Here is a 16735-nt window from a genome sequence, read left to right as displayed (position 1 = left end):
TGTAAATAAATTTTTTAATTTTTTAATTATATATTTGATTAATAAAAATAATGTTATATAAGTGATAGATTCTATTTTAATTTTCATGATTTTTATTAAATAATTATTCAATTCAACTAAAAAGTAGAACCTATAAATGATGGTTAAAAATAATTTATATCTAAAAATTTTCAATTTTATTTTGTCAAAATCTATATATTATTAATTGAGTTAATTAAAAAATAAAATTAAAATGTTTTAGTAACTCAAATAAAAAAAATTAGATTATCACATCGACAAATACCAAAAATATATTATAAAGTTTTTTTTTAAATATTGCAATATAAATTTTTAATAACAATAATTATTCTAACACCAATTCATAGTAATATTTGAAAAAAAAATATTGAATTTCATAAACAAATTTTAATTAAAATATTTGATTTAAATAAAAATAAAAAAATGGACATAAGAAATTATCTTTACTTTGGCATTCTCATGGGAAATTAATGATTTCATTACAATAACATTAAATTAAATAAGTATATATAAGAATATAGGGATATAACTAATTTTTTAATTAAAGTCTAAGATTTAAATTTTTAATTAAGAAATTATCTTTACTTTGGCATTCTCATGGGAAATTATTTCAATAATTTTAATTTTGATGATTTCAATCAATTTATCCAATCGTTTTTAATTTTAACAATTTCAATTAATTTTATCAATAAAGTTAATTAATTTTATTCTATAATTTAGACATTTAAAAAAATCTTCTTTTTTTTCATGTGCTTAATAATATTTTAAAATTATTATTTTACCACAATAAAAACAATCCCCACCTGTTTTATTTGAGAAATTTTTAGGAAATATTATTTTCATAATTTTGAAATTGCGCAATTTGTATAGGTAAAGAATTTAGTGGATTCAAATAAAAATATAGGGATATAACTAATTTTTTACAGAAATTTTATTTAAAATTTTATTTTAAAATTTATTTTACAGAAATTTTGTTATAATTTTTAATTTAGAAGTAGACCTCTCTTTCTCTTTCCCTCTCTCCCCCCCCCCCCCCCTCCTCTCTCTCTCTCTCTATATATATATAATTCAATTTTAATTAGAATATACATGATTAAATTTATATATTAATCAATAATATATTTATAATATATATAATATAATCTACAAATATATTAAATAGATTTTAAATTTTTATTTTTAAAATTTATGACAATATAAAATTTAAAAATATCAGTATAATAAAAATGAAACTTTTATAATAATAATGCACTAAACTAATAAAAAATTATTTTAAAAATTAGTTTATTTTCTAATTTTTTAAGTAATTCCCTTTCACATTAATTTAGGCATACAATTTTATTATGCAAGTTAATATCATTTTAAATTACAAAAAACTAATGCAAAATATATGCAAATCAAACTTTTCTTAAAAGAATAAAACAATAAAATTTAAATGAATTAAATTCATGGACCAATTTATATTTATTATTAATTTATTTTAATTTTTAAATATGTTCACCTATTTATATTTTAAAAACTTATTATTATTTTTTTATTATATTAATATTATAACACAATTTTTTTAAAATACGATCAAATAAAAAATAATTTTAAATTAATAAATATTTTCATTTATATAATTAATTAAAATGACATTAAAATTAATATTTTAATGATAATATTATATAATATCAAATTAATAAAACATTATATAAAAAAAATTAAATTATGAGTTTTTATAATAAGTATGAAAAAAAAGTTAAATTAAAACCATTGAATAGTACATGCACATTAATTAAGATAAAACCAAATCAAGACAAAAAAAAAAAAAAACAAGTCTAAAAGTGAAAATCTATTTAACCCTACAACTAGAAGTTTCTAATTAATGGTCCAAACCGTTTTCTTTCCCCATTGTCTTAGCAGAATTTGAAGCATGCCAATCCCAGCTAAGAACTCCACGCATTGCAGTAGGCTCAAAACATCAAAAACTCCCTTCAAAGTCCTAAGCCTTACATAGTCTGCTGCTTTCATCACCTTCTATAGTCCTGCCATTACTCCTTTCAGTGCCACCTGCACCAATCCCTCCACTTGCCTCACTTCCTACCCATTCTTCACTCGAACCACCAACCTTACCAACTCCGCCATCTTCCTGTTTGCTACAACCACTTGTTGTGTAACGCCCTCACTGTAGGTAGTCCGTACGTTCTACTTTTCCGACGACTAACATCTGTTCGGACAGCCAGAATGTTTAGAACTACACTTAAACTAGAATGAGGAGATATAAATGGATGAAATTAAGACTAAGAAAAATTAAGAGAAAATAAAAGAAATGAAATGTAACTAGGTTAAAGGAGCTGGAACCACGGCGATGGGTGATCAGAGGGAAGTAGCTGCGTGAAGCAGTTGATGACAACATGAGGAACCCTAGGAAATAAATTCTAGGACTTAATTAAAAGTTTACTAAGGTACAAATGACATTATAAATGTCAAAGAAAATTTAGTTAATCGGTATAGATGAAAATAAAAAAAATTGAAATAAACAGTACAAAAATTAAAGGAACTGGCTTGTCAGAACTCATCAGATACTGAAAAGTTTGACTATAAACCGAAGAGGAGCATTTTGGTTATTTAGCACCTAGAGTCGACTTTTAACCTAAATGTCAATTAAAATGAGTAATATTAAAATTTTGAAAATCCCATGAAAATATGAAACTATATGTAATGTAATTAAAGGAAACATAAGAGGAATTATTAGAATTATTAAAACTTTAATTATTATAATTAATAAACAAATCTTAGTGGGATATAAATAGGCATAAGGTGACAAAAATGCATCCACTTAACATCATCTTCCTCATCTCATCTCCCACGGCCGAAACCCTTTCCCTTTCTTTTTCCATAGATTTCTCACTTCCATGCTTTAAATCCCTTCCATTCTCACTATAATCTTCACAAGTTCCTTCATTAAAATTCATCCCCACACCTTAAGGAAGCTTTAGGCAACAAAGGAAAAGAGAAATCTTGAAGTTTTTACAAGGTTGAGAAGTAGTCATTAAAGGTTAGTGCATGTTTTCTTTTCCTTTCTTTGTTAAACCTTGAATTGAGGTTGAAATGAGTAAGTATAATATGAAATTAAAAGCAAATGATAAGAAACTTTGGAACACTCATTTCGGCAGCCTTGGAAATTATGGGAGTTTGATAAATTCATGCATGTAAATGGTGTTTAGTGATGTTGATAGATAAGTAGATGAAGTTATATGTGTTAGAAATTTGATTGCATGTGCATATTGTGATTGACAAATTGGAGTTAGGTTTTTGACCTAACTATTGGATACTTTATGTAATTGCTGGAATTTGACTTTGTTGAGTTGAATGGATGATGTTTAGAAGTGCCATGAATGTCAATTTGTAGTTTAGGAGTTGGAGGAAATGAAATTTGGAAGTGTACTTTTTCTATGCAGGTTTGAGACTTTGTAATCTAGGGAATGTTTTAAGCCATAAATGAATTTGTGTTGCTCTAATTGGTATAAGACCAATTGGAGATGAAACTAGATCTAAAATGCTCCATTTTTCATGAAGAAACTATGCCTAGATTCCGTCTATAAAATGACCTAAATTCTGTCCCAATCCGGATGACCATATAGTAAACCCAGAAAAATGACTAAATAAACAGTACACATTCAATTGGCCATAACTCCCTCTAGACAGGTCCAAATGATTGAATTTTATACCATTGGAAAGCTTATACATAGGAATACAAGGATACAAAGCCCAGAAATGTCTCTAACCAAACCAAATTGTTGGCCAAAATTAGGTCACAAAACTATCCATAACCATATTTCCTAGAAATTGCTAGACATAGGCTTACTTGACTAGTTTTGGCAAAAAGGCCATAACTTGGTCTACAAAAATCCAAATGCAATGAAATTAGTGGCAAAGTTTCCACAAGACATCAATCTAAAATATTGGTATTTTGACCAAAACCCAGAAATCAAGAGAACTAGGTTAATTGGCTAGGTCAAATTAGTATGCAAATTCTGGAAATTGCCTAAGTGACCACTTGACCCCAGAATGGTCTTTTAGTCATATCTCCCACTGGAAAACTCTAATTTGGATGAGCCATATTGTTCTAGAAACCTAAGGGATAGGGTTCCAACCTTGTTTTAGACACATTCCTCAAATTATGAATGTAAGAATCCTAAAGTTGAGTCAAAGCCACTAACCTGACTTGGAATCCTATTGGCACAGGATACATGATTCCAGTCCAGTGATTTGGCTATAAGTATTTCTACAAGACTTGAAAAATTGCAATAAAAAATTATGAGTAACCATATGACATAGGGCAGCAAATTATATGAAGATTATTAAGCCTAAAAGTGACTACAACATGTTCAATTAAATTGATAAATTGTAACTCTAAAATCTACCTAGCTAAGGATCCAGAATTAGGAAATGAACCAGTTATGGTTATTTGACCATAACTTGAGTTATAGAAATCCAAATGATATGATTCAAAAAGGAAAAAAAAGATAAGACATGGAGGAACAACTTCCATGAAGGAAGTATGGCCAAACAGTGGCCACAAATTGATCAAATTGATAGGTAAAGTCAAGACATTAAAACTAAACCTAAAGAAAGGTTCATAAGACAAATAAATTTATAGTAGGGTTTTAACCCTAATATGTTGCTAAACACTAAATTACATGAAATAGGTATGTGGGACCCACTTTCCCACTACAACTTGACATTAAATTTCTAAAAAGTAGTTGATAATGCTTAATTGCCCAAAGTAAACCTAGGCTTATGTATATAGTTTGGATCGATTGGTATACCAATTAGGGACTACAGATAGCAGTACTGCCTACATGAATAAGCATTGATAAAAAAAATAAGTCTGATATGATTGTTCTACAGGCTATATGTCTGCCCGTTGGTCATTGAGTCTAATTTCATTTCTGACTTTAAAAGCCTGCCCGCTAGCCTTGTGCTTGACATGACAGTTGTATACAGGGTAGATATATGATTGTCTAACTAGTATACTCCAGTGTATCCAGCCTTTATAGTCTGTTATAGGTTACTTGAGCACTAATATGATTTTAAAAAGGCTGAAAATGAAATAAATACACAGATAAGATCCTGATAAATAAATTGATCCCAAAGTTAAATAAATCTGTAAAGACTTAGAATTTGTTTATGAAATTTACCTAGAATTATCATTTTTAATTATTCAGTTATTTTTCTTTAAAGTTATGCACCACTAAGAAATTCGCTTAGCACATTGGTTTTCCATCGCATAGGTACTGGAGACCAAACATAGCCACAGCAGCAGCCGCAGCAGTAGTGCCCTGATAGAGATTGACCAGATCTGACAGTGTCTGCTAGTCACCTCAGCAGTATTTATTTTGGTAAGGCCCATGTTATTAGATTTTGTATTTTGGTTTATTGTGCAAAAGTAGATACAGTGTAAATCATTTTGAACATTGTAAATAAATTGTAATTATATTTTGGATTGTAAATAAAGCTGTGAGCTTTTGTATATAAATTTTCATATGAATGAGTTATATTATTTTCTTGAAATTACATGAAAAGTTGTGAATGATATGACATATGGAAATATGAGATAGATATGAAATTGTTTTTAACAGGTAAATATTGAAACCCGCCAGATGCAAATAAAATAGAAGACGTTCTGCTCAGGTTTTCACAGAAATAATTTATGATTAAAAAAAATAAAAATTTTATTATAGGTTTTCTATGAAGTATAAAATTAATAATGGACAGAACAAGATAAGATAGGGTGCTACTGCACCGAATGTGGCACGCTTTACTCGGCTACACTGTAGATAGGTAAGGGGCGTCACATGTTGCCTCTCCATTTCGCTCTCCACCCTCTCCTCTTCTAGCCTTATTTTCACCCTTAAAGCCTCAATCTTTCTCATATGTTCTTGTGTCAATTTAACTAGACTCGAACTGAGAATACCATTTGTCCTTATTGAGTTAACCAGTTTAAGCACTGCTGAAGGTTTCCACCCAGTAACCTAAGAATACGCATTCTCTAAAGGGGAAATCCAAATTGGACAAAAGAAAGCAAGCACATCTTCATGGGCTAAGGCCCATTATATAGTGTAGTAGTTTTTGTAATGTTATGTGACTTTGGACACTGAAGCTTGTAGCTCTTGCTCACGCTCACACCCAGTTTTAGCTCGATAATCCTCAGACGCCCTTCGCAGGTGTTGCAGATACTCATGGAGTTGACACATCCACTTCTCAAAAAACTCAGAGAACCTCTCTTCAACTTTAGTTTTCATGTCTTTCCCCTTTCATTTATGCAAAGAGATGGAGAAAGAAGAGGGATAACTAGCTAGCTAGGACTAGGTGGGAGATAGAGAGAGACGAATAGAGTGATATGTTTTTATATATAAGAAACGGTATGCTTGTGCATGGCTTACGTGCAGCAATGAGTTAGTAGTGAGTGTCAAGGGACGAGTGACGCTTTGCAAATATGGAAAGCCTCTCCCGGAGAAGGACATGAGTTTGATGGATATAGGTTTGGTTTTGACCATGTTGATGAGTCAATCATGCACCCCACCACCTGGTGTTTTATGTTTCTTATGTTGGAAAACCTGTCAGTAAAATAAACTATGTTGAGTTCAATGTGGAACCCAAATATCTTACTCTTCCTTCGCTGTCTCTATCAACAAAACCCTCCTCTGAGGTAATATACAACTCCATGCAACTTGATTCTTTTGCTAACATGTTTCAGTAGATACAAGCCAACAACTTGCTTTAAGCTTTTGATTTTATTGATTTGAGTTTGATCATTTCTTGTTGCTTGCAATTGCTTCAATCAGTGAATTTATCATTTGAGTAATTATTAATTTACGTATTGCCAAAAATGGTTATGGTTATGAAGACCAATGAATAACAACTCTAACTCACAAAAAGCCCTTAAAAATAACAATAGCCAATTTTTTGTTTTTTCCAATCGATAATTCAAGCATACATAAAAGCTTTAAAATCCAAAATATTATTTTCAATATAGGAATTTTCTGGGTTATGTGCAAAAAGTGTTTTAGGAGAAAAAAGAGTATACATATAGAGAGAGAGACTGTGCCCCAAGGCATTGCAACACCATCAGTGAAACTAGAAAGTGGGTGCTCAATTGAAGTTTTGTAAAATGAATGCATTCAGCTCTCACTAAATATGATACTTTCTTGGTTTTCTACTCAAAGCATGATAGATTGGATGAAATTAAAAAGGAAAATCCAAGAATGTGCTCAGGTAAGCATAATATATATTTTGGGAACTTGAGCCACGTGTTTGATCCAAACAAGGTCTCTCGTGGTACATCGATTCAATAATCTTTTCCTAGATCAATAGCCCATTCAAAAAGGTCCAAAATAGGTAGTTTAGAAATTGATTAACATCTAAAAATAATTTTATGAAATCTTTTATGAAATCCTATACTCTCACATCTCTCGGAATTGCTTTATGGTTAAATAACATTTGTGTTCTAGCTTTATGCATGGCTGGCTGACAAGCATATAATTTAACTATAAACTAGACCTGTTCACCAGCTCCTAGGTGGAAGGAGGAGTTAAGATAGATACCTATATGTGTGTGTGTATATATATATCACCTGCTAATTAGCCCATTCTTTATCACCTGTGTCTCTTCAAATCTATTCATTATATTATTTTTATTTATTTTAGGACAATGTATAATTAAATCTTTGAGATATAGTAAAATTTATATAGTAATTTTTTTATGTATATTTTTAATAATAATTTAATTTTAAAATTTAATTCTATTAACAAATAAATTGACCACTGACTCTAATAATTTAGTACCCATTTAATACTATGGTTGAAATGTTAAAATTATTTTATAAAAAATAAAATTTATAAAATTTAAAAATAATAAAAATAATGAAAATGCTCTTTGTTTGAATAGATTTATATATGTCCACCAATTAAATGATTTGAAAAAAAAAATACATGTTATCTCGGGTTAACCATAAGAACTTTGTCAATCTCATTGGCTACTATGAGGAGGATGAACCCTTCAATAGGATGATAGTATTTGAATACGCTCCTAATGGAACCCTCTTTCAGCATCTGCATGGTAATACTCTCTGTATATTAATTTAATGATGAAAATTTCGATAGATTTCTCCTGTGGTAATTTAGAGGCTGAAACATTTATTCTGTATCTTCAGTTAAAGAAATGGAACATCTTGACTGGAGTGCAAGAATGAGGATTATCATGGGCATTGCTTGTTGCTTACAATACATGCACCATGATTTAAATCCACCAGTATCACATTCTAACTTGAATTCACATAATATCTTTCTAACTGATGACTATGCAGATACGGTAATCTCCTTCATGGGTTGGCTTCATTCTATTTTGTTTCTTTAATGTGCCTTCTCACCTTATTTATGGTCCCTCTTAGATTGCTGACATCTCTTTCTTGCCACAAGATTCCTCCAAGTCAAAGAGCTTAGGTAACAATGAGTTAGTGCATTCTACATTGGCACCTTTGGCTGATGTAGGGACAAATGTTTATTGTTTTGGGATTCTATTGCTAGAAATCATTTTTGGAAAACTCCAATACTCGAAAGAACAAGGGTCCCTCGAAAAATTGGTAAATCTTTTATGAAATCCTATACTCTCATATCTTTGGAAATTGCTTTATGGCTAAATAATATTTGTGTTCTAGCTGCATGCACGGCTGGCTGACAAGCATATAATTTAACTATAAACTTGCAAGCTGCTAAATATTTGAATGACAAACGTAGTATCAATTATATGATTGACCCAACCCTCAAGTCTTTCAAAAACAATGAGCTTGACCTCATATGCGAGATTATCCAAGAGTGCATACAACCAAATCCAAGGCAAAGACCAACAATGAAGGATATCACTTCCAAGTTGAGGGAAGTGATTGCTATCTCACCTGATCAAGCAATTCGAAGACTTTCTTTGCTTTGGTGGGTTGAACTTGAAATATTATCTATCGAGGTGACTTAAGTTCTGTCTCTCTCTCTCTTCTTTTTGTATTGCAAGTCAAGTCTCTCTCAGACTTCATGCCAAAAATCTAAAATTTAACTTTTTGATATTGTAATTGGAGTTGCTGTGTTTGGGCAAATGATTTTCTGAAAGAGTAGGAAAATTTTGATTACAATACAATATGAATATTTAATTATGTAGATGAAGATATTTTCATTTGAATTTAAAAGAGTGTGATATCAAGTACTATTCAACTTGCACCTTTCGCTTGACAGATTTAGATTTGACTACTTACTTAAAAAAAAGCCTACCCACTCAAAAGTTTTTTCTTTACCTTACCACACTAATAATCTAACATAAATTAATTATAATTAATTAAATCATAAAATTTTATTAAATTTGTAACACTTTTTTTAAGATAAAATTGTAATGCCTATTTATATTAAGATTAAACTAGACCTGTTCACTAGCTCCTGGGTAGAAGGAGGAGCTAAGATAGATACCCATATGTGTATATATATATATATATATATATCACCTGCTAATTAGCTCATTCTTTGCCACCTATGTCTCTCCAAATCTATTCATTATATATATATTTTTTTATTTTAGTACAATGTATAATTAAATCTTTGAGATATAGTAAAATTTATATATTAATTTTTTATATATATTTTTAATAATAATTTAATTTTAAAATTTAATTCTATTAACAAATAAATTGACCATTAACTCTAATAATTTAATACCCGTTTAATACTGTGTTTGAAATGTTAAAATTATTTTTTAAAAAATAAAATTTATAAAATTTAAAAATGATAAAAATAATAAAAATGTACTTTGTTTTAAAAGATTTATCAATATGTCCACATGTTACTCATGCGCAATATTTGTTTCAAACTATTTTGCACTTTTAATGGAATTTTAATGTAACTTTAATTTGTACACTATAATTTAAATGTTATTAAATTCTTTAATGTTTTTTATAATTACATAATAAATTAAATAAATTGAACATATTTATATTTTAGATAAAAAATTTTAAATTTTTGAAAAATAATTATAAATTAAAAATAATAAAGGCGTATTATATTTGAAGCGATTCACGAAATAATATCAAAACTTGGGTTTTTTATTTTTTTTTTCAAAATTTCTTTCTTATAAAATGGTTTAAAAAAATATTACATATTATACAAATTGTTTGAGTTTTTCTTCTCTTTCTTATTAATTTATATTATTATTAGTATATGTAAAAAACGATATCGAGAATAAAATTTTAGTAAATATTTATTTAATTGATTTTAAATATGTTTGTTATTGGATTTTCATATTGATATTATATATATATGAACAATTGAAAATTTTAAGATCATTTCAAAATTATGATAATATTTTGCAATTATTTTTAATGAATTTTTAAAATAAAGAGCATGGCTTTTATTACTTGAGATTAATTTCTTTTTTATAAATCATAAATGTATACAAATGTTTGAAAAATAATTTTTCGTATTATAATTAATAATAAATTAAATGAAAATTATTTGAAAAATAAGTATTTTATAAAGTGAACAAATTTTTTTACTAAAAAATTTTAAATAAGTAATTAATTATGAATATTTTTATAAAATTATCTTTTTAGAATTATCATTTAATATATTAAAATAAAGTCTAATTTAACTACATAATAATTTAAAATTTATTATGATTAGATTTTATTTATTTATAAAGACAAAATTAATTATGAGTCATAAATTATTGAATTCATGTGAAACGTATTTTTTTTAAATTTTATATATATATACACATATATCATGATTTAAAATAATAAAATAAAAAATAAATTTTTATAAATTGAAATTTATTTTCAATTGTGCTTTATGGACTCATTTCGATTAAATTTTAGCATAAATTATAATTTAATTCGAAGTTTGACAAAATTATAATAAAATATTTTTATTTTTAATTTATTAAAATTATTTGCTCAATTTTAAATCTATCTACAATATAGTGTCACTGTTAAAAAATATATTTTTTTATTAATGAAAGTGAGAAAATAATTAAAAAATAATAATTTTTCTTTAAAAAATTTAAAATAACTATTTTTTTAAAACATGTATTGTATGTTATTTGTATTCATTTTACATATTTGTAATTTAAATTTTTATATATAATCTTTTTATATAATATTATATTGTTATAATTTAATTATTTTTAATATCTAGTTAAATTTAATTTTTTATTGTCATAATATTAAATTACCATCATGATATTTTATTTTTAATTAATGTTACTTCAAAAAGTTGTAAGAAAATAAAATTAATAAGAAATATTAAATTAATCAATTAAAATAATATAAATAAAATACTATAAACATGATAGATGAATACAAAATCTTACTAGAATTAGTCTCAGCGATTCCAAAAATATCTATCAATTAAATAAAATTATATAAATAAGTTTAAAAAATTACACAAAAATGAATATGCAAATAACAACAAAATGAGAAAAATACCTGAGAATTAGCTTCTTGAAATATCCAAATGGTTTAGGTAGACTTAAATAGTAATATCCCTTCTTTTTTAGTTTTTTTTTTAATTATTTTTAATAAAAATTATGATAGTTAAGTTTAAGGCCTAATAAAATAAGAATTTTATATCTAATAATATTTAATTTTTATTTTACTTAAAATACATTTTTAAATAATAAAAAAATAATTATAAATAATTTTAAAAATTAAAGATATTTTTAAAATCCCATTATTCCCCTTCTCACTTTTATATATATTACAAATATATTAGATAATAATTAATTTTTTCCAATATCTTATCAATTAATTTATTTAACAATATAATAGATTTCTTCTAATATATAGGTGAAGAAAATGAACATATCATGTATATGTGATAAGTTAGTTAGATATTTACAATATAAAATTTGTGATTTTGATGGTCCATAATTATTACTTCCTATAAATTTATATTATAAAAAATTAATAAAATAATTGTAAAAAAGAGTCATGTAAAAATTGATAATAGAATAATTCAATATAATAAAAATTTTATCAAAAAGTTAGAGAGAGTGAAAATAACTCTTTATTTAACAAATTCCAACCATTTATTTTAACATATCACTAATCTTTCTATGTAAATAATTTTTTATTTTTTAATTATATATTTGATTAATAAAAATAATGTTATATAGGTGATAAATTCTATTTTAATTTTCACAATTTTTATTAAATAATTATTCAATTTAAATAAAAAGTAGAACCTATAAATGATGGCTAAAAATAATTTATATCTAAAAATTTCCAATTCTATTTTGTCAAAATCTATATATTATTAATCAAGCTAATTAAAGAATAAAAATTAAAATATCTTAGTAACTTGAATAAGAAAAACATAGAATATCACATTGAAAAATACCAAAAATATATCATAAAGTTTTTTTTGTAATATTGCAATATAAATTTTTAATAACAATAATTATTCTAACACCAATTCGTAGTAATATTTGAAAAAAATATTGAATTTCATAAACAAATTTTAATTAAAATATTTGATTTAAATGAAAAATAAAAAAAATAGCCATAAGAAATTATCTTTACTTTGATATTCTCATGGAAAATTAATGATTTCATTACAATAACATTAAATATATATATATATATATATATATATATATATATATATATATATATATATATATATATATATATTAAATTGAATTTATTTCAATAATTTTAATTTTGGTAATTTCAATCGATTTATTCAATCATTTTCAATATTAACGATTTCAATTAATTTTATCAATAAATTTAATTAATTTTATTCTATAATTTAAGCATTAAAAAATCTTCTTTCTCTTTCATGTGCTTAATAATATTTTAAAATTATTATTTTACCATAATAAGAATAGAGATATAACTGATTTTTTATTTAAAGTTTAAGATTTAAATTTTTGTTTCCACCTCAAAAAAATAGGTTTATTTATATTTTTACATAGTCTATATCATATACAAATGTGGGAAGAGAGAATATTAGTTTGCCAAAAATGTCATTTACTTCTCAAATTAATTGCAATTATATTTTTATTATTTAAATTAATTTTAATGTTTGTATAAATTTGAAATTATTAATTTTAGAAATCATATAAATTTATATTTCTTAATAATACTTATAATTAACTTTAATTAAATATAAAATATTATAAAAAGTAATTAATTAAAGTAAGAAACTAATAAGTGAAAAATAAAAAAATGCAATTAATTTATATCAATATATATGTATTATATATAAATGTATAAAGGAGGGGAGAACATTAGCTTAGTTTTGCCCAAGTTTCCTTTCATTCTTAAAATTAATTACAATTATATTTTTATTATTTAAATTAATTTTAAAGTTTATGTAAATTTAAAATTCTTAATTTTAGAATTAATATAAATTTAAAATTATTAGTCCAATTTATATTTAATTTAATTTTACATGAAGCAATTAACTAAAATAAAAAAAATATAATTTGATCATATTACAATATTAAATAACATAGTTTATTAGTATCTAATTTTCAAATTTATATTTATAATTAGTTATTTATTATATATATTTAAAGATATTTTATTAGTTGCATATTATTTTTATAAGTTAATTTTCATATAAGATTTTTTTATTACAATAAATAATATATTAATATTAATGAAAATTAAATATTTTTATGTCTATAATTTATAAAAGCAATAAAAAGAATATAAATCATCTAAAGATTATTATTAATTTTACAATTTATTAAATAAACAACTTAAAAGGAATTTTATTTAATTTTAATTATTTTCAATACTAATAAAAAATATTAAGACAATTAAATTTAAACCTAATTAATTTATTCTTATGTATATATATGAAGGAGGAGGGGGAAACATTGGCTTTGCCCAAATTGTCATTTATTCTTAAAATTAATTATAATTATATTTTTATTATTTAAATTAACTTTAAAGTTTGTATAAATTTAAAATTTTTTATTTTATGGTTAATATGAACTTAAAATTCTTAATCCTATTTATACTTAACTTCAATTAATTATAAAATTTTACAAGAATTAATTACCTAAAATAAAAATTAATAAATAAAAAATATAATTTGATTGTATTACAATATTAAGTAAAATAGTTTATTAGTATCTAATTTTTTTTTAATTTTGATTTACAATTAATTATTTATTATATATATATTTAAAAATATTAATTAGTTACATATTATTTTTTATTTAAATTCCATCTAAGATTTTTTTTAATAAAACAATATATTAATATTTATAAAATTATGAATATTAATTAAAATTATATATTAATGACTATAATTTTTAAAAATGAAAATAAAATAATATAAATCATCCAAACATTATTATTAATTTTAAAATTTGTTAAATGAACAACTTAAAAAAATTATTTAATCTTAATTGAAGACTAATACTAACAAAAAATATTAAAAATAATTAAATTTAAACCTAATTAATTTATTCATTATGTATATCTTTATTATTGCAAGTATATTTTTATTTCAATAAAACAATATATTAATATTTATAAAATTATTAATATTAATTAAAATTAAATATTTAATGACTATAATTTATAAAATGAAAACAAAAATAATATAAATCATTAGAAGAATATTAATAATTTTAAAATTTGTTAAATGAAGAACTTAAAAGGAATTATTTAATTTTAATTGAAGATCGGTACTAACAAAAAAATTAAAGATAATTAAATTTAAACCCAATTAATTTATTCATATACATATTTATATTATTACAAGTATGATTTCTTAAAAATTATTATTATAGAGCTAGCATTATATCACCTATATAAAATATTATCTCTTGCACTAATAATAAATAAAAGATAATATTGATAATATATTAACTAATTAATTAGATTTGTATTTATATTATTACGATATTAATATTTTTCTATTTTTATTCTTTTTAGTGTTAAAAATAGTAGTGTTCATAATCCTTATTCTTTTGAATAAAAAGAAGAATTGATAAGAATTGAAATAAAAAATATTGGATAAACCAAGCCATATTTGACTAAATTTATTTTATTGTGTTAATATAATTCTAATTTTCTATTAATAATTAAATCAAGAATAATATTATACCTAATTATACTGAATACCAAATAAAAAAATAATTAAAGCTAAAATTAATTTTACAAAAATATTTTTTATGATGTTTTTAGAAATAAAATATAATTTTAATATAATTAAAACTTAAATAAGTAATAAATACAATGTATTTATAACAATAGACTATGCACTAGAATATATATACAGATACGAATGAAGGACAAACTTTTTAAACTGATAAAATTATTATTATAATATTAATCATATAAATTTATTTTTTTTCTTTTAAATTTTATTTTTTAAAATTTATTTTATAGAAATTTTGTTATAATTTTTAATTTAGAAGTAGACCTCTCTCTCTCTCTATATATAATATATTCTATTTTAATTAGAATATACATGATTAAATTTATATATTAATCAATAATGTATTTATAACATATATAGTATAATCTATAAATATATTAAATAATTAATATATTAAATAGATATAAAATTTTTTATATTAAATAATATGACAATATAATATTTCAAAATATCAATATACTAAAAATGATAATTTTATAATAATAATGCACTAAACTAATAAAAATTTATTTTAAAAATTATTTTATTTTCTAATTTTATAATTAATTCCCTTTCACATTAATTTAGGCATACAATTTTATTATGCAAGTTAATATCATTTTAAATTACAAAATATTAAAGTAAAATATATGCAAATCAAACTTTTCTTAAAAAAATAAAATAATAGAATTTAAATGAATTAAATTCATGGACTAATTTATATTTATTATTAATTTATTTTAATTTTAAAATATTTTCACCTATTTATATTTTAAAAACTTATTATTATTTTTTTATTATATTAATATTATAACACAAAATTTTTTTAAAATACGATCAAATAAAAAATAATTTTAAATTAATAAATATTTTTATTTATATAATTAATTAAAATGACATTAAAATTAAAATTTTAATTTAAACAATTAAATATAATATTTGTAATATAATGATAATATTATATAATATAAAATTAATAAAACATTATATAAAAAAAATTAAATTATGAGTTTTTGTAATAAGGATAAAAAAAAAAGTTAAATTAAAACCACTAAATAGTACATGCATATTAATTAAAGATAAAAGCAAATCAAGACAAAAGAAAACAAGTCTAAAAGTGAAAATAAAAAACCCCTAAAACCTTACAACCGGAAGTTTCTAATTAATGGTGCAAACCTTTTTCTTTCCCCATTGTCTTAATAGAATTTGCAGTATGTCAATCCCAGCCAAGAACTCCACGCATTGTAGTGGGCTCAAAACATCCAAAACTCCCTTCAAAGTCCTAAGCCTTACACAGTCTACCGCTTTCATCACCTTCTCTAGTCCTGCCATTACTCCTTTCTAGTGCAAAATTCAATCAGACTCGAACTGGGAACACCATTTGTCCTTATTGAGTTACCCAGTTTAAACACTGTTGAAGGTTTCCACCTAGTAACCCAAGAATACACATTCTCTAAAGGGGAAATCCAAATTGGACAAAAGAAAGCAAGCACATCTTCATGGGCTAAGGCCCATTTTATAGTGTAGTAGTC

At 23.6% G+C, this 16735-nt stretch overlaps 1 protein-coding gene across 1 annotated transcript; it reads left to right on the top strand.

The window, feature by feature from the left end:
• The first annotated feature begins 7997 nt into the window (after positions 1–7997).
• Positions 7998–9033, top strand: LOC131170319 (protein MALE DISCOVERER 2-like). Its single transcript, XM_058129373.1, has 4 exons — positions 7998–8124; positions 8219–8376; positions 8456–8631; positions 8802–9033. The coding sequence occupies exons 1-4, from the start codon at positions 7998–8000 to the stop codon at positions 9031–9033; spliced, it is 693 nt and encodes a 230-aa protein (XP_057985356.1).
• Positions 9034–16735: the final 7702 nt, after the last annotated feature.

This window comes from Hevea brasiliensis, chromosome 11 (assembly GCF_030052815.1).
Source record: "Hevea brasiliensis isolate MT/VB/25A 57/8 chromosome 11, ASM3005281v1, whole genome shotgun sequence".
NCBI lineage: Eukaryota > Viridiplantae > Streptophyta > Magnoliopsida > Malpighiales > Euphorbiaceae > Hevea > Hevea brasiliensis.
This window is presented reverse-complemented; position numbering and strand designations above follow the sequence as displayed.